Source organism: Scomber japonicus, chromosome 17, assembly GCF_027409825.1.
Source record: "Scomber japonicus isolate fScoJap1 chromosome 17, fScoJap1.pri, whole genome shotgun sequence".
Classification (NCBI taxonomy): domain Eukaryota; kingdom Metazoa; phylum Chordata; class Actinopteri; order Scombriformes; family Scombridae; genus Scomber; species Scomber japonicus.
The window spans coordinates 16,190,964-16,210,090 of record NC_070594.1 but is presented as its reverse complement, the minus strand read 5'-3'; the positions used below and the strand labels follow the sequence as shown (position 1 = coordinate 16,210,090).

Genomic DNA, 19,127 nt, shown 5'->3' with positions numbered 1-19,127 from the left:
ACTCAGTTTATAGACTCAGCCCAGATAACAGTAGGTGTTTCATAACATCAGGTCTGCAAACACATCAAGTAGCCTACTCTTCTCTCCACTCCGGCAGTCATGGCTCTTCTGTCCGTCCTCACGCCTGTTCTGGCGGCGGTGCTGTGCATGGTGATCGGCTTTATGTTTGTCAAATCACGACAAACGGAGACCACCTCCAAGGACGAAACTAAAAGGGACTCAAAGGCGGCCTTCAGACCGTGGGTGGACCAGGATTTACAGGACGACACTGAAATCACAAGAGAAGACGGTAAGAGCTCAACACAAAACTTTGTTCATGGTATGCAGAGGAAGAACAGGCCAGTCGCATTTTGCAGACCATTACTATCCAAACACGATATGCTCGACACATACTTGGAGCGATGTAAAACCATGTGCATTCCATTCACTAACTTTTAAATGCAGTTGTAAAAACAAGATCACTCAAGTACATTTTAATAATCTATCAATAGTCATAAAACATCCGTCTCATGTATCTGTGACTCTCACTGAAGCATATTTTCCAGACTGTCAGGGCTACAGGTGTTTGGCGTGTAGTCGTTATCATTCACAGCTGGGTTAATCAATAATGATAGATGGCCTTTTGGCTAAGGACATAGACCTACTGTGTTCAGAATGGCTACTTTATCCTTGTAGCTTATGACAAAAAATACATGTCATCTAGATACATTTCAATTTCGTTAGGCAATCACAACGATATATGTGAATTAAAATTTATTTTCTCATTTTTTACGTGGTTTCAGATTTTTTTTTTTTTTTTTTTTAATAGCTAATCTTATATCTTAGTCATATCTTATCTGAATGATCTTTGTACATATAGGCACATTTTTCATTCTGCAGTATAATTGCTGATTGCTGAAATGTCATGATTGAAAAATCAGCACATTAGGCTGTGCAGTGTATAGCTGGAAAAATTGATCTAAATGGATATGCAATTTTTGTTTTCTCTCATTTTGGTTTTGATATCTGGATTTCAAGACGTGACTGGCATTTTTCACATTTTTTTTATTTTTCATAGACTAAACCAACTATAAAAAAATGGATGATTAATGATAATGAAATGAATTAACATAATTGTTGGTTGCAGCCCTAATGCACACATAACCTTAGCTTAGTTTTAAACTGAATGATTACATTTTTAACTCATTAAAGATAGATATTTTAACTCCCTTATTTGCTTGTTTACACTTTCTGTAATATCAAAAGCTGTGTCCACTGGCCCTTCTTGTTGTCTGTTTTAATTTTAGAAGATGGTGAATGGGTGGACAGCACTGAGGAGGAGGATCTTCAACATGTGCCCTACTCACCACCACGTTACCCTGAGGAGAAGATGCTGCAGAGATCTCAGGAGTTCTACACTCTGATGAACCAGCGGAGGTCTGTCCGATTCATCAGCCCAGAGCCGGTTCCACGAGAAGTCATCGATAATGTCATACGCACTGCAGGCATGAAACTGAATCAAATACAAACAAAATCAAAGAAACTAAGGTGCCAGTGGTACATGAATAACTAAAAGTTAATCTTTCAGGTCCTCTAGCTATATGTGACAATCTGGGGGGTTGAAATTGAATGTGATGTGAATTGAAGTGTGATCAGGTGTCCAATTTTAAAGCCTGTTCATCTCAAAACTATACCTATCACCTCTATGTAGGCTGGAAGAAAAAGAACAAGGTTAAATCTATGTTTAAAGATGCAAATATAAGGAGGACAAATGCCCATTGATTTGCTAGAAACTAGAATTGAAACATTTTTGGTTTAGAGTTGGGTACAGCTATGTAATCTGTTAATCCTGTCTCTGTTTTTTTGTGTGCTGGTTCTTCTGTCATCTTCCCTCTGAACAGGTACGGCCCCTAGTGGAGCACACACAGAGCCCTGGACGTTTGTCGTGGTGTCAGACCCAGAGACAAAACACCAGGTCAGACTGATAGTGGAGGAAGAGGAAGAGGTCAACTACCGTCAGAGGATGGGAGACAAGTGGGTCAATGATTTGGCCAAATTAAGGTGAGGAAACACTATACAGTACTTCTGATACAACAAATAACATGACATAACAATGATATTCAATCTTCAACCTGTAATCCTAAATATTAGCCTAACTACACAATCATTATTAGTCATCAAGGAAGAAACTGTCACACATCTCTCCCCACTCTCACAACCTCTTTTATCCTGCAGGACGAATTGGATCAAGGAGTACCTGGATGAAGCTCCATACCTGATCCTCATCTTCAAACAGACCTATGGGAATCTACCAAACGGCAAGAAAAAGACACACTACTACAATGAAATCAGTGTCTCCATATCCTGTGGGATACTGTTGGCTGCATTACAGGTAAAGGGTGATGTTACACCCTCTAAAATAAAGAGTATAAGAGAATAACAATTAAAATATTTCTCTGTCATTATGCCATCTATGCTAAAAGTGTAAGGCACAGACTCAAACTAAATAAACTTTTATGTTTGTACTATGAAAGAAACATGGCTGATGAGTAAACTGAATCTCTTTTCAGAATGTGGGCCTTGTTACTGTTACTTCAACGCCCCTTAACTGCGGTCCCCAGCTCAGGCTGCTCCTCAAGCGACCAGCCAATGAGAAGCTGCTGATGCTGCTTCCTGTTGGTTACCCTGCTTCTGATGCCACTGTGCCTGACTTGAAACGCAAACCTCTGGATGATATTATAGTGCACATGTGAGAGAATCCATCTGCAGAGAAAACAAACTGCAAAAATCATACTAGTATGTTCCAAATTTCTATTAATGGATAGCCCCTTGAGATGAACCATCTTGTTTTCAAGGGGGTCCAACATAAAACATATATTACAACACAACCACAACCACATACAGCATGCATAAGGCTCTCAATTACCAACCAACCCACACATCATTCCTGTAAACCCACAGTACCCACACAAACTAAATACCACAAAGCATATAATGTAATGCCAATCATAATAACAATAGTAATAATAATAATTAGAGAAATGACAGTAGTAATACTAAGTAATGTTATCAATCTTAATATATACAACATGATACAATATAAAAAATGTCACTATATAGAATACACCACCACTAAGATTACAGACAGATAGTCGTATAAACCTTTTACATGGGGTATGAGTTAACTGAGCTTTATACGATGGGTTTTATATGATGGGTCAATGATAGACTACAATCAATCAAATAAGCAAAATGAGCAGGCATTTGATGGTGAACATCATTGACTTAAATAAAAGAAACTCCTTCACCAAACAAACTGAGATCCAGATGTTTTCTAGCACTGCTGCTGAGAATGAAATAGTCGGTTTTGAATTGTTTGTATTAGTGATGCTTGTGTAATCTGTTCTTAATAACTGTGCTTGCTGAATTGTTGCAAAATGTCGTGTCCTTGGCCTAGTCAGACCCATGTTAGATTATTGAGGCTAATATCAATATGAATCAGAGTGTTAAAAACAATCTAATAATAGCATATCAACTTCTTTTTAAAAGAATTGTAACCAAGACATGTACAGATTTGGATATTTGAAAAATAAACTTGTCTGTACTCTCTGCTGGATTATGTAATGGTGTCATTGTTTCTAAAGTTCTTCTGACATGTCTTGTCTTTTCTGTACTTCCATTTATAGTGATTTACAGGCTGACTTACACACAGATTCCTGTCTGATTAGTCCTTTAGTGGAGTTTTACCTGGCAGAAAGTTAATAATTAATGATAAATTAAGTATTTTTTAAGTTAATAATAAATAGCTCACTTGGGATTAGCTATATTTCCAGGAATCAGTGTACCAGGAATCCACATAGGTCTTGCGAGGAGTACCTTTTTGTTGTTATATTGAGAATGCATTGCTCTAGCACTTTTCTTTTGAATAAACATGCTGGAATTTGTGTGGGCTCTTTACAGCTGTTGACCCCTAGCCTCAGTCTGTGTCTTTCAAGTATCATCATTAAAATTGGAATGTGAGGATAATAGATGTGAGACCAATCTGGGGCAAGTTAGCAACAGCTAAAAACCAAAAGATGTAAAACTTTCTTTCCAACAGAGCCACATATTCAACTTGAACTATCTCCAAGTTAATTTGATCTATCACCAAGAAGTTGGGAAATAGTATGTCAAAAATCTGAGAACAACCCTGTAAAATATCACTAAAATACGAAATGATTGACATTGTACAATAATTTCAGTATAGGGTGACATGTAGGGTATTTGGTCTAATATAATTAAAAACAAGGAGGTTAGATAGACTACATTGAAAATACAGGCCTCAAAGTACAGCCTCAAGAAGAAGGAAGACAAGAAGGAATACACCTGAGTATGTTAGATTATTATGTTATTATTATTATGTCATAAGGTAAGCAACACAATAACTCCAACAAAGAGCATCCACAGATGTGTGTGGATGAAGAATAATGTGTGTAAAGGCATACAAAATATTAAAAAATACAAGAATGAGCTCTCATGAATGAACAATCTTCTTCTTCTTCTTCTTCTTATTATTATTATTGTTATTATTGTTATTAATAGTAGTATTAGTATTATAGTTGTTACTGGTAGTAGTAGTAGTAGTAGTAGTAGTAGTAGTAGTAGTAGTAGTAGTAGTAGTAGTTATCCAGCTCTTGTGTGGTCATTTTACATCACTGTCCGCTTGGGTTTTATTGTCTGTAAAATACTTTGTAAATTGTTTCAAGAATGGTAGTCTATAAATAATGTGAGTCCTATAAATAAAGTGTATTATTATTTTTATGTTTAATATTCTATTATTTGGTGCAACCTGTAGGGGTCAGTAAGGAGACTACACTGTCGGACCACCCTCCAGCGAAGAAGAAAGGCCCCCACTGCGCAGGCGTACACTACGTACACCGAGAGCTGTCTTTGGCTGGATGCTAGCTGGCTAGCTCACGGTCTGACAAGTCGCACACATTGGGCCAGAAGGGGGTAGCGCGGCGGCGGAGAAGAAGGGCGACCTAAGCGCCGCTACGAAATGGCCGGGCAACAGTTCCAGTACGATGACAGCGGCAATACCTTTTTCTATTTCCTAACGTCCTTCGTCGGACTTATTGTGATCCCAGCCACATATTACCTCTGGCCCCGGGATCAGAATGCTGGTAAGGCCCGATGTCTGCCTCGGAGCTGCTAACTTGGCTAACTCACTAACTAACTAACATCAGCTAGTGAACTATTCAGACAGCACATTCAGCTTGTAAACGTTCACCAGTTAATCTGGTTCCCTTGCTACCAGATACAGAGGCTGTCCAACCCAAAACCTCACATTATATCAACTTGTAAATGTAAGCTAGCAGACGTTGCAGAGATGGATGTTCACATTTCTTTGATTGTTCAGAGCTCACTTACCTCACCAACTTTTACAATTTAACAACTCACTGGCTATCCATCTGTCTCAGCCGCTCATATCCAGCCTGACTACCTCAGAAGCTAAACATGAATCTTAAGTACCGGCTAGTAAAGCTAAAGCGTCAACAGTAAAAGCCAGCGTCACTCTTGTAGCTCCTCAGGCTTGTCTTTGTGCTTTCACAGACCTTATCCTGATCAGTCCTTATCTTAGTGTAGTTATCTTGTTTGTCAACAGAAACGCATATCAAACATGGCTTATGCAATAAATGCTGACAAACTTAACTCAGCTGGTGTGTTTGGATTTAGCTTTAATGACAGCTCACCATAAACTGAAGCCAGCAATGTGCAGCTAAATGTCTTGATTAAAGACACGCAAAAAAATGTTTTACGTATGAGGTAACTGCATGACATTGACTAAATTATGTCTTGTTCTTGTTGCATTGGGACAGACTGATTAAACTTGTTCATGACTGTTCTAGCTGAGTGAAATTAACATGTCTCTCTACCTACTTGGCCAACACATCCACAACAATATTTTCTCAGTTAAAATATCACTTTTGCTGATTTAGATGATCTTTGAGAACTTGTAATCCTGATCAAATTATAGTGGCCTCATCTGTATTGATTATGATTGATTTTAATAGTGTTAATGTGTCACCCTTCTCTCTGTCTCTCCCCATCCTCTCCCCAGAACAACTGCGTCTGAAAAGCCTGCGGAGGGTCCATGGCAGGTGTCTGTGGTACCGGCTCAGGCTGATGAAGTCACAGCAGAGCATAGTCCCAACACTAAAGTGAGTACAACGAGTTGGTTTGAGGTTTACTAAAGTAAACGTGATGTGTGCAAATCCACAGCTGGTGTGATTACAGTAGATCTGATGACCTACGCCTCCCATTCCAAGAAATTCTTTCAAAGCACCCACTGTCATCACAACCTGAGTCGATGACACTCGTGAAGTATTCACTCTTTGTAGTTATTTATGGAAGTATGTTGTGCATGTTATGTGTTGCACCTGATCCAAGTGCAGTTTCAGCTGCATAATATCTTGATTGGCCATAACTTGCCTGGTAGTGTATAATAAAAGGTTTCAGCTCTTTGTTCCTCGGCTGTTTGCTCCCTTGCCAAATGTCACATCACCTCTGTTGTTTGGGTGTGACTTGCCTGAGCTGTTTGCACTGAGAAAGCTCTGTTATCCTACCATCACAGGAGCTGTTCTTGATAGCTTTCTGCTTCCGTGTGTGTGTGTGTGTGTGTGTGTGTGTGTGTTTCCAGCTGGACAGGGACGGTCTCACTGTGGTGTGAAGATGAGGCATAGGCCGTTCTGTCTGTAGTGTGGGCAGATTCCAGCTTGCGTGTGTGGAAGTGATTGTTTGGTTGATCTCCGTCACAAGTTCAGTTCATGTTGTTTTCAGAGGATGTAAACACTCTGTTGCACCCTGTTTAACATTTCTCTTAACATGACATTTATTCACTCTATTTGTGTGAGTAATGGAAAGACGGGTTCTCAAGTGTTCTTCGCTGTCTCACTCTGCTTTTCTTGTTACAACATTTCTATCTGACCGCCTTCTTGTTGTCTCATCTCTGCTTTCTCAGCCATTTGTCTTTATACTTCCACTTTCCACTCCTGTTCTGTCACTAAACCTACATCCTGTTTTTACTCTCAAAATCCATAAATCTTTCATTAGGCATCCTTTGTGATGAAAGCTGTTGATAGCTTAAAATGTGTTCTTTGAGTAAGAGTGATTCTCTCAGAATCGCAATAACCATTTCCTCTCCCCAACTGTATGATAACGATGATATTTATTACAGGAATCCATCATGTATTTTTCTGGTCGAGCTACTCTGGCAACTCAGGCTAGTGAGGGGTTGTCATGGCAACAGATGCTGCAGAGCAGGCCATCAGGGTTTTGCTATTGTCATGGAAACAAGTTCAACTTCCATGCATAAATACCAAACAACAACAATGTTAGAAGCTCCTTTGCCCCTCTGCTTGTATGCAGCAGATTAATATGAGCTTGCTGTAGAAATTATTTTCTTACTCTTAAAATACTGAAAGTTCAGTCTGCGTTGCTGGATTGGTTTTTCAGAAGCTAATGATGATAATGATGTTCATAAAAATAATAACAACTATAATCCACAGTGTTAAAATGAGATGCGCGGTATGCGCCTGATGTTTTCTTCAGGTGACAGATGTTAGTGGGTGACATTTATTTCCTGTTTGTGTTTTTCAGGAAAGCAGCCTTGTTATTTGGATGGGCTGTGTTCCTGCTGCTAGCCTACAAGGTGTCCAAGCTGGACAGAGAGTACCAGGAGTATAATCCTTATGAAGTCCTCAACTTGGACCCGGTAAACACACACAAAACGAGACTGCTGCAGTCTTGAGAATTTTGACCTAATTATATCTGTTGCTTAGGATATATGCCTATGTGTGGTTGTTTTAAGAAGTTATCATAATTAAATGTCTGCAATTAAATTGTCTCCAGGGCGCATCGCTGTCAGAAATCAAGAAGCAATACCGTGTACTGTCACTCAAATACCACCCTGACAAAGGTGGTGATGAGGCCACATTCATGAGAATTGCCAAAGCTTATGCTGCGTAAGTGTCTCTCGGGTATTTAGATGAAGAAGTTATTAAAGTAATAATCTACTGCACCCCTGAAGTAGATTATTACTCCAGAGCGTTCTTGATTTCTTAATTTGCCTTTTTACTCATCTTTTCCACAGTCTGACCAATGAACAATCTCGGCTCAACTGGGAAGTATACGGCAACCCAGATGGTCCAGGAGGTGAGTAAAGCCACTGTCAGTCCTCTCTCTGTCTTCATGTAATGATTTGACGCTGATGATGAGTCAACCCATGTGCTTATGAATGGAAAATGATTTGACATGTTAGCAGCTCATTCAATGAAAGCTGCCATGCCACCAAATTTTAAGGGCCCGAGTGCTGACCAGCGCGAAGCCCTATTGTATCTGTAAAGATTATTATTATTATCATTATTATTATTATTATTGTTATTATTATTATTATTATTATTATTATTATTCTTGTTATTATTATTGTTATCATTATTCTCGTTCTACGAGTTCAATGGCAGTCGCAAAATGGCTCAATAGCGCCCCCTTAAAAAATTAGGCCCCTCACCCCACATTTAAGGAGAAACACAAAACTTGGTACACATATGTATCATGTCAAGACGCACAAAAAGTCTTAAGGACCCATGCCCTAACACCAACAGGAAGTCGGCCATTTTGAATCAATTGGTGATTTTCTCCATTTCCACACATCATATTTGAACGCATAACTCAAATGGATTTTATCACACCAACTTCAAATTCCCTCTGAAACATTTTGAGACATTGGAGATGAAAACTGAAGATGAAATCTTTTTCATGACTTATTCCTGTTGGGCGTGGCTGTGCAGAGAATTTCAATGCTTCGCCATAAAGAAGGACTAACTTCTACAGACATTGTCTGATCTACACCAAATTGATCACACATGTAAAGGGTCCCGTCCTGAACACGTCTATGCATCAATACTGTGTCATATACACATGGCCACCTACTGGACACAGGAAGTCAGCCTCATATGACAAACATTATCCGATTCATATGACATTTACAGGATGTGTTCTCCACATCATACACTACAACATGACAGGGGCTGTGTGTGTTACTTTGTGGCTGTTTTCTAGCTCCACATAGTGAACACAGGAAAAGATATTTCAACTCTTCATGCGACATCAAATAAAAGCCTGCATATGAAGACGTCTACGTGCGCGCCCTCCGACTGCACCACAGTCTAACATGCATGTGGGGGCGAGGGCCCGTTCATTGCTGCTTGCAGCTTTAATTTGAATTGAAACAGTCAATTTTAGACATTTTAATAATTGTTTCTTTTTTTTAATGAATGTATTTGTGTTGGGTGACTTGCAATTCTGACTTTATCTACAACACCAAGGTTGCTGCAGAGCTTATCTGCATTGTTTGCCATTTTGTTCCATTGTTGCTTATGTTTCCCTTTCTAGCAACCAGCTTTGGTATTGCCCTGCCTGCATGGATTGTTGACCAGAAGAACTCAATGCTGGTAAATATGAATTAATTGCCATTGTAGTCTTAATTTATAATCCTGTCCTGAATTGTTTAAACTGTATTTGACATGCTGAGATGCCTGAACGTTTTCCTTCTTCTTGTAGGTGCTGTTGGTGTACGGACTAGCCTTTATGGTCATCCTCCCTGTTGTTGTGGTAAGTCCTCAGCACTGAAACCAAGTTCTGTGCAACATAATGTATTGAACAGTTGCTTTCTGCCCTGTTCTTCACACTGCATGACTCACTTTTCTCTCTATTTTTGTCCACTTGTTTGTTTTCCTTTCTTTATCTAAGGGCACGTGGTGGTATCGCTCTATCCGCTACAGTGGAGACCAGATCCTCATCAACACCACTCAGCTCTTTATGCATTTCATGTATAAAACGCCTAACATGAACATGAAACGTGAGTTTCCCTCTCCACACCGCAGTGCCTCTGACTGTATAATGTACAATTCTTTTGATTAGATATAAACTAGACAATTTATGCTAATCTGCCGTTTGACCATTTTCAGTCACATCAACATCAAATATGGTGATTCTTTTTTAATAGTCCTAATTGCCTGATTGATTCTGTCCTCCAGGGTTAGCCATGGTTTTGACAGCAGCATTTGAGTTTGACCCTCGCAGCAATAAAGAAGCCACCATACGGCCAACAGACAACATTGAAGTACCACAGGTAATCACAGCCTCACTGGAGAGGACTTAGCAAATGTGTATGTTGTAGGTCTTCATCTCTGTGTCAGAAAAATAGAGACTGCCCAGTTAACAATCTCTCCTTTCTCTCTTGCAGTTGATCCGTGAGTTGGGTAACATCAACGTGAAGAAGAAGGAGCCTCCATTCTGCTACCCATACAGTTTGAAGGCCAGGGTCTTGGTGCTATCTCACCTTGCACGCATGGATGTATCAGAGGAGTTGGAGGAAGGTAGGACCATCTTATAGTTTTGGGATTTTAATAAATTGTATTGTAGGTTTTGGAAATGTCATGAAAATCTTTTTTTATTAACTGATCTATTCCAAAAGCTACTCCAAAAATGTAGAGTTTTCTGTATGGAAAAGCTTTCCCTAAAATTCAGATCTTGTCATTATCTGCTTGATTAACATCAAGCAGATAACTGCTATGTTAACATAATGCACTTTGTGTTAGCTGACACAGCACCATGTCAGCCTTCTCCAAAACAACAAAAATGCTTCTTCCAAAAATAAATGCAGTGATGCGAAATAAAACAGCTGCACAAGCTGCTTAGTATGAAATTGTTATGTCTCAAGATTTCATTATAAATATATACAACCCTCTCCTAGTTGTAAATTTACACTCCTACACACAGTACACACTCAGCTAGCACAAGGTATTTGGAGCACTTGAGAACATTTTTCTCTCCAGCTGTGTGGAGACTGTAGAAGAAAAAGCTTGTTGTTGGTCACCTATGTTATTTTTAAGGTTTCTGACTGGGAGCCACACCAGTGAACACACAGTACCTGATGTGAAAACAAACTCCACTAGTGTTTTGCCTGACATGAGCATCATCAACTATGTACAATTGTGTTCGGCTTTCCTTGCACACTGGCGAAAACAACAACTGATGGCTTTTAGCTTTACATTGTTGTAAAATGTAAAGTGTTGCATGGTATCCAGACAGAGCAGAGTCTTAATGAGTCACAATGACATTTTTAAAAGTGGAGGACTACTGTATATTCAGCCATTATTTCTACAATAATCTTATTTTGTAACTACTTTCAGCAGAATAGTCTCTCTAAGATCCGTGAGAACGGTCAGGAACATGTTATTCAGAACATGTGTGGTGTGTTTCTGTTCCAGATCAGAGGTTTGTGGTAAGGAAAAGCCCAGCTCTCCTTCAGGAGATGATCAATGTGGGCTGTCAGCTTACCATGATGGCCAACAGTCGAGGAGGTAAACACACACACACATGCATACTTGTATTGTGCTTCTTAGAACCAGAACTCAAGAAGTAGTAGTTGTGTTTTATGTCAAATTCATTGTGTTCTGACTTATCAGTCTCTGTAAAATTGTGACTTGCATTTGAAGCTGTACATCTGTAAAACTACAGAAAGCAGTTTTTGTACTCTGTGTTCTCTCACTTGAGGACATCTGTTCCTTTTTGAAGAAAAGCCAGGAACAGATTGTCTTTCTTGGTGTTTTTAGAGTAAAAATCACACCAAATCCATTGACGGATGTCAAGTCGACCGATCCCATTTATTTTCTACTGAGAGCAGGAGATCTGGCTGCACAGTGCATGATGGATACAGCACAGTTGATAGACCAACTGCTGTATCTGAATTTGCATAATCATGACTTGACCTCAACTTTATGCAAATGGAGTCCGTCCAGCACAATGTGGCCGGTGCAGGAAACTCACATCAAACGTCAAACTAGGCCATACTGATCAAATATAAATCAGTATTCTGTTACTGCATTGCCTTTTTCTCACCTCAAATGTTTTTAGAAACATACTTTAGTGTTCTATTCAGCTGTAAAATGAGATTATTTGTAACACGCCTTGAGTGTTCAGTGTTCTGGAGCTTCCAGGTTTGTCATTGCCAAAGTCTGAGTATCTGCACCAATATTGTGTTCAAGAATGTGTGCACTCATTGATATGTGTCTGTCCAGGTTTCCATGCTCCTCGACTTGTAACCATAGAGAATTGTATGAAGCTGACCCAGATGATAGTGCAGGGCCTGCAGGAGTCAAAGTCACCACTGCTGCAACTGCCCCACTTTGAGGAGGAGCATCTCCGCTACTGCATCTCTAAGAAGGTTCCTGCCGAGTGTTTGTCTATGCACATATGTGAAATTGTGTGAATCTAGACAGGACTATTTTTTTTATGTGCAAGTGCTCATTTTGTTCTCTCACGCCCCCCCCCCCTCTTCCTTAGTACAAAGTTCGGAGCCTGCAGGACCTGGTGAGTCTCAAAGACTCAGACAGACGCAGTATGCTGCGTTTCTTGGGGGAGGAGAAATATGATGAGGTCATGGGTGTGCTGAGCAGCTTCCCTCACATCACCATGGATACCAAACTGCAGGGTCAGTCCTGCAAAATGCACACATTCACACTTTGTTTGGCCACCATCTGACCTGTGACATGTTTGCTGCCTAAAAAAACCCCGCACAAGCAATCAGCCAAATTGATGCCTTTCATATGTCAGTGCAGTCAGATTGAAAAAAATGTGACGTAAACTTAGAGGCTGGTTAAAGTACTGATCAAGTATAGGTTAAGTTTGAAACACTTACTACGAATGTGTTTTTCTCCCTGTGTGTCTGCAGTCCTTGATGATGAAGACAGCAATAACATCACAGCGGGCTCTATCGTCACAGTTACTGTCACCTTAACCAGAAAACGGATGGCGGTAAGGAATAATTGCATTTGATGAGACATAAATAGACATGACGAGTTACTGGAAAGCAGCTTTTTTGCTGCCTTGTGCATACACTTCCATCGATGACCACTAGAGTGTACTGTTGCCTTAATGCATGAAGTAATTCTATCAATGGACTATGTGTGCAGGAGGTGTTTGAAAAGGAGCAGGAATCCACACAGTGTCCAGGAGAGGAGGCTGCCAACACAGAGGAAGCAGTAAGAACATGCAAACAGAACATGTTTACTTAGAGCCATTTATAAAACATTTTACTCTGCTTTGGTCACATTTAGCTTTGATTAAAAGTTTAATGGTTGAAGAAATCTTGTAGTGTTCACCTGATTATTTTTTGTTGTTTCCATATGAAGCAAGGAGACTCAAGTAAAGCCAAAACTAAAGTGTGGCAGAACAAGAGTAAAGGGGCTAAGAAGACAGCCAAGTCCAAGAAGAAAAAATTAACCAAGAAGAAGGCCACTCCTGCACCTGCCAAAACCAAACAGGCCAATGGCAACGTGGCAGGAAATGTGAGTGTCCAATCACACCTTAAGCTGCTTGATGATATTGATAAACGAGCACCTGTATTTGTTTGACATATAGTTATTAAAATCCTACTTTAAAATGTTTGATGTTACAGGAAGTCGTAGCAGCATCTGCAGCAGCAGCAGCAGCAAAGGAGGAAGAAGATGAGGCCTCAGACAAAGGCAGTGAGTCAGACGAGGGCGAGGCCAACAAGGACTCTCCCAGCGAGAGAGACGAAGACAGCGACAAACAAAGTGACACAGAGGTGGATGAGATGGCTGGTGATGATGAGGAGGTCAGGGAAACTTCATATGCATTAATATGTCACTATGAGGCTTCAGTAGTATGATGAAAATATCATTCAGCATCATGTTCAGAGGCCATAATAATCACTGGGTTACTATATGTTGTCATAATGCTTTGACTGTGTGTTTTGGCCATAAATATTGACCAAAATATAAAAGAACTCTTACAACTTTCCCACTGACAAAACAAAAAAGTTGAAGTCTAACGAATGACAAGGAAAGGCTGCCTGTACCTGTACCTGCACAGTACCTAATTCAATGCTCCAACTCTCCACACACACAGGAATGGGAGGCGTTACAGCAAAGCATCCAGCGGCGAGAACGGGCCCTGCTAGAGACCAAGTCAAAGGTGACGCACCCTGTCTACAGCCTCTATTTCCCCGAGGAGAAGCAGGAGTGGTGGTGGCTCTACATAGCTGACCGCCGAGATCAGACCCTTGTCTCTATGCCCTACCATGTCTGCACACTAAAAGACACAGAAGAGGTGAGTTTGTTGATCACATTTTTTGTGGTTAATAGTTTGGTCTATAAAATATCAAAACAAAAGAGAAGATGCCTCATTACTAGTGATGTATTAGTATTCAGTTAACATGATTTGAAAACTCAGAAAAGCAGTAAATCTTCACTTCTGAGACACTGGAATGAGTGTATATTCTGCATTTTCCTTAATACATCAAACAATTATCCGATAGATTGTTGATTCAGAAGACTTGATTGTTCAGTGTATATCTTTAAATTGCTTTGCAGGTGTCTTGTAATATATACTATAATCCGTCTGGAGAAGAAAGGTCTCATTAAGTTAAAGTGTTTCCTGTGCACCGTAGCCACTCTCATCCTGTTGCTAGGCAACCTTTTGCACTTGTGTCATTATTCCCTCAGAGGAGTGTGTATATGTGTGTGTTTGCACAATTTTCACCTTTGTTGCACCTTTTCTGTTCAAGCGCAACAGTAAGGATCAACAGGGAAGTAAAAGCTTAATGAGGCCTGCGTAAGTGCGCAGGACCAGCTCTCCCACTGTGCAGGAATGTAATAGCAAGAGGTGACCGTTCACTTTCTAGTGATCAATTAGTCTGTCACTTAAACAGTTCCTTTGGTTGTTTGTGTGTTGTGTGACTGCGTATAGGAGTTTAACAGACATGTTTTTGGGGAAGGCATGAAGGGCTGCTTTCACCAACAAGGCTGTAAATTGCCACTGTGTTGTGAACACAGTCTGCTCACTCTCTGCTCGCGTGCTGAATAATAATTTGCCTCATTGTGTCGATAATTAGATGTTTGCCATGTAATTGCGCGACATAGTAATCACAGCCCGAGGCAATGCTGGTCTAATATTTACAGTTGGACCCCATCATCATGTGGTTGTTCATTTGTGGTTACCTACCGCACTGCGGCTGTCTGCAGCTAGGTAACTGTGTGTCATCAATAGTAGCTGATCATCTTTGTAATATTCAGCAGCATTATATAGATTGTTTTGTGTGTCTTTTACAGGTTTGCCTACTTTTATTGCTTTAACTAGTGTTTTTTTTAATTTATAGAAGAAGGGGAACTTTCTTTGTGATATGATTTCATTTTGTGTGCGTGTTCTGTTCTCCAGGTGGAGCTGAAGTTTCCCGCCCCCTCCAAAACAGGCAACTACCAATATTCTGTCATCCTCCGCTCTGATTCCTACCTGGGACTGGACCAGATCAAACCACTCAAGGTGAAGAGAAAACTGTGTGCAATCATATGTGTGTGGATGTCTGGCCAAAGTGGTTTGCAAATCTCACTATTCACCATTTCTTCTGCCAAGTCAGTGAACTGTAAATTGGCCTGGATATAATGGTTCTGTGCGTGCCAAAGCGACTGGAACAATGGATCCAGCAGACACAGCCAAAATGTACCAGAAGCTTGTTGAACAATGGTGTTAATTGCTGCCAAGGTGTTGAGATTAAGGGAATTTATTACTATAGCAGCCAAACAAAAGCTTAAATAGTACTTTCATTATAGTGCAAGTTATGTAGCTGACATTGATCCGTTTATTCATATTGCTATTAATTAGCATTTAGCTTACAAATACAGTGTTTGGAAGATTTCCATCTAAATTAAATCTTGATCAGTCATCTGTATTTTCATTTTGAAAATATTGTTAGTTTTCTGAAGCTTAAAAACAGTGGGAGAAATCTGAAGACCTGCCGGTAGAGATAATGAAGCATTTTTAAATTTTGAATTCAGCTCATCTGGTGATTTCTGAACTTAATCAAGCAATTATTTTGTATTCAGCCAAAGCAGATATATTGGCTCCCAGTTAGTCCCTTCTCTGTTTCACTCTTTATTTGCAGCTTAGAATTTGATTTTGACTCTGTGATTTTTAGATTATAAAATTGTAAAATTCAACTGCTAGATGGCAGCAAAAGTTTCTCATTGTTTAAAAGAAAATTTCGACCTGTTAAAACTTAAAGGCCTCATAGTTTCAGATATTTATAACAGTCTCCAACTATAATTGATTTACACTGCTTTGTAATTATTTAGAAATAAAAAGCTTGTGTGCCAGCATAAACTGTAATGGCCAAATCCACCAGTACGCTGAAACGTGTGTATGTGCTCCATGTGTTTTTCTTAGCTGGAGGTCCATGAGGCTAAGGCCATGTTGGACAACCACCCACAGTGGGACATCCCCGACACAGAGGAGGAGGACGAGGAGCAGGAGGACAGCGACGGCATCGAGGAGAGTGAAGACGACGACGAGGACAACGACTGAATGCGGAAACACACACATACATACACACACACACACACACACGCTCACTGCCCCCAATGGACAGGCCACCCACCTACTCCTGACCCCACAACAGCACTCAAGAGCAGCGAGCTAGGAACAGCCAAGCCACACCTGCCACACACACACACACACATAGACACACATATAGAATCACAGGAGACGGTTAATACACACCTAGCCCTGCTCCTCTTCCACCATTTTACCTTTACAATGACATGAACTGTGACCCCTGCCCCTCCACTTCCCTTTTCTACAGAGACTTTTCATTTTCCGCTGCTTGCGGAAGAGAATTCTGTGAATACTTACCCAGGCCCGTGTGCATGTGTGTGTGTGTGCGCGTGCGCATGTGAGAATGTGTGTGTTTGCAAGTGTTTGTACAGGTATGAACGATTGACACACTGTGGACTGGAGGACCTATTATCTGGGCTCTTTTTCTTCTTTTTCTCAAGGGGAGAAGGGGATCTGTAACAGCTAATTCCGTTTGCAAAATTAACAAACACATGACCTCCACACGGATATCATGACATCGCTCTCGCTCCTAATTTTAACATCACTCAGCACCGATGTTTACCCACACCAATGATACTTTCTATTGTACACTTAAACTGCAGAAGTGTGAGCTTTAGCCCTGTTTGTCGGGGATCACAGTCCGAGTCAACCGTTGGGACGTTCGCTCCTTTCAGCGCAACGGGGAGGGGGCACAGTTGAGTCTCATCAATTTTTATTTTTCCAGCCGGTCACTTGTATGTCCTTATACTCTGTATACTGAAGAAGAAGATGATGATAATGATGATGATGTTGATGATGATGATAGTAAATCCAGAGATGGATACTGATCTCCAGTCAGTTCTGTTAACAATGCCTATTCTGCCCCTTTGATCCACGTCAAACTTTATTTTTCTGAAAGAGACAGCTGTTGGTTGATAGCAGGTGGATCTTGAAATGAATAACCCTAACCCAAGTATAATGGGAAGGGGGGGAGAAAATGACAAAACTTGCAGTGTTAAGATTTGTTTGAATTATTAGTACTCTTCTTGTCCATATTCTTCATAAATGTGAGTTTTTCAGTCTTTAAAGGGGCTCAGACATATATATAAACAAACAAACAAACAAACATACTCGTGGCTTTTCAGAAAAGTGACTTCCTTTCTCTTCATCTTTTTTTTTTTTAAACAATTGTAGCACATTCCAGTCTATACTCATTGTCCGAAAAGGCCTTATGAATACAACTGAAATACCACAACATACAAGTCCATGGGTGCTATGCACCTGTGGATATAGGGAGAGCAGATAAAAAAACTTTAATTTCTTTGTGTTTGTAAAGATCTACAGTGTTTTTCTTTTTGTTTCAGTTTAGTTTTAGTCTCTTCATAGTAACCTACTAGCTCCTCAGTCTCGGGATACATATCACTGATATATTGCCACGACAAAAGCCTCTGAGTACAGTTTTTGTCTGCTTAAAGAGGGTTAGCGGTCATATGGGAAATGTGACTGATGGGCTTTTAGCCTTGGGACCCTGTGTTAATGGGATTAGAGTATGAGGTCGCTGACACAAACGGCACTTGTGATCTAAAAAGTGTCTTGAACAAAAAAGAAAACCCCATCGAAAGTAACCTGTAGTGTAAGACTAAGCATATTCTGTCCAGCACCTTTTCTCTTTAGTTATATGTGCAGAACAAGCTTAGTTTTTTTTAAATTACAAATGCTATTTCAATAAATGTTCTTTTTTAATTTTTCTGTCCGAGGAATACAGAGCAGTTCTGACAAACCAAGAAGAGCCCCTCTCATCTAAATGTAGTTGTTTTTTTGTCTCAGTTAAGCGGTAGTTATAACAAATGTAACACGTACGTCTTGTTTTATTCCATTCTAACCCTGATTTGACATCTGTTAGACTCAAGAATGGGGGGAAAAAAGAAAATCAGAGCTTCTCTGTGGGCTCTTGCTATGTTGATGACTTTGCAGTTCAGTTTTTAAAAGAAATCTTTCACCATAGATATCCACATTCTGAATTTTTTAAATTATGTTATGGTATGTACTTAGTGTGTCATGTTAGTGAGGGGGAGATAAAGGTTTGAATATCCGGCGGCATGCTCTCCTCACACCACATGCACGCATTCACACAAACAAAACTCACATGCGTGCACTATACCCTCCTATAATTGTGTTCAAAGCAGGTGTATGCTAACAGGTAATATTGAACTCTGAGTATTTATTGCTCTGCAATAGAATGTAGCATCAGTGATTTTACGCTGTGTGGGAAAGAAACTGCAGCGAGGTTAAATACGACACCATCTCTCCCATGACAGACCTTGTCCAGGCGACTGGCGGGCAGGCCGCCTCAGTTTGGACAAACTACCCAATGACTATCTGCCACTTTTGTTTACAAAGGAACTGTCATTGTAAATGGAAAAATATATTATTTGTATTTAAAATCATTTCAAATAAAAACTTTTAAATGAGAGTTTCATTTTTTTCACCCCATGAACTGAAGGTAACAGTGTAGAATTACTTTTAAATTAAACTTATATGAATTTAGCAAAAAATATTCCAGGCAGTTGTAAATACAGGATTATTCTATGCATTTATCACACTAATATTCCATGGGCTTCATCTTGTGGGGCTTCTGTCCATTCCAGTTATATTATACATTGAATGCATTGTACAGTTTGGGTTTTTCATATTTTAAATGAGTCTTTGTTGAC

At 39.9% G+C, this 19,127-nt stretch overlaps 2 protein-coding genes across 3 annotated transcripts; both read left to right on the top strand.

Moving 5' to 3' along the window:
* The first annotated feature begins 30 nt into the window (after positions 1-30).
* Positions 31-3,678, top strand: iyd (iodotyrosine deiodinase). 2 transcript variants are annotated; one of them, XM_053337374.1, is made up of 5 exons: positions 31-289; positions 1,290-1,484; positions 1,881-2,040; positions 2,215-2,371; positions 2,550-3,678. In XM_053337374.1, exons 1-5 carry the CDS (start codon positions 100-102, stop codon positions 2,730-2,732), a joined length of 885 nt encoding a protein of 294 aa, XP_053193349.1. In that variant the 5' UTR covers positions 31-99; the 3' UTR covers positions 2,733-3,678. The 2 variants fall into 2 exon arrangements, with proteins under 2 accessions (XP_053193349.1, XP_053193348.1); XM_053337373.1 differs by having other exon boundaries at positions 33-289; positions 1,287-1,484; positions 2,550-3,676.
* A 1,250-nt stretch (positions 3,679-4,928) lies between these two features.
* Positions 4,929-18,886, top strand: sec63 (SEC63 homolog, protein translocation regulator). Its single transcript, XM_053337367.1, has 20 exons — positions 4,929-5,141; positions 6,080-6,179; positions 7,618-7,732; positions 7,870-7,982; positions 8,111-8,172; positions 9,412-9,470; positions 9,580-9,630; positions 9,769-9,877; positions 10,056-10,150; positions 10,265-10,397; positions 11,292-11,384; positions 12,102-12,247; positions 12,367-12,514; positions 12,755-12,837; positions 12,996-13,064; positions 13,215-13,370; positions 13,481-13,660; positions 13,954-14,154; positions 15,262-15,366; positions 16,267-18,886. Exons 1-20 carry the CDS (start codon positions 5,018-5,020, stop codon positions 16,402-16,404), a joined length of 2,280 nt encoding a protein of 759 aa, XP_053193342.1. The 5' UTR covers positions 4,929-5,017; the 3' UTR covers positions 16,405-18,886.
* The last annotated feature ends 241 nt before the right edge of the window (positions 18,887-19,127 follow it).

What these genes read in the sequence shown, in the direction of transcription:
- iyd (XM_053337373.1), top strand. Translation starts at nt 100, where the DNA reads ATGGCTCTTCTGTCCGTCCTCACGCCTGTTCTGGCGGCGGTGCTGTGC. An exon ending in TGAAATCACAAGAGAAGACG is followed by an intron (nt 290 to 1,286) that starts GTAAGAGCTCAA and finishes TTTTAATTTTAG; the next exon opens with AAGATGGTGAATGGGTGGAC. An exon ending in TACTGTTGGCTGCATTACAG is followed by an intron (nt 2,372 to 2,549) that starts GTAAAGGGTGAT and finishes ATCTCTTTTCAG; the next exon opens with AATGTGGGCCTTGTTACTGT.
- sec63 (XM_053337367.1), top strand. Translation starts at nt 5,018, where the DNA reads ATGGCCGGGCAACAGTTCCAGTACGATGACAGCGGCAATACCTTTTTC. An exon ending in AAGTCCTCAACTTGGACCCG is followed by an intron (nt 7,733 to 7,869) that starts GTAAACACACAC and finishes AATTGTCTCCAG; the next exon opens with GGCGCATCGCTGTCAGAAAT. An exon ending in TAACCAGAAAACGGATGGCG is followed by an intron (nt 12,838 to 12,995) that starts GTAAGGAATAAT and finishes CTATGTGTGCAG; the next exon opens with GAGGTGTTTGAAAAGGAGCA.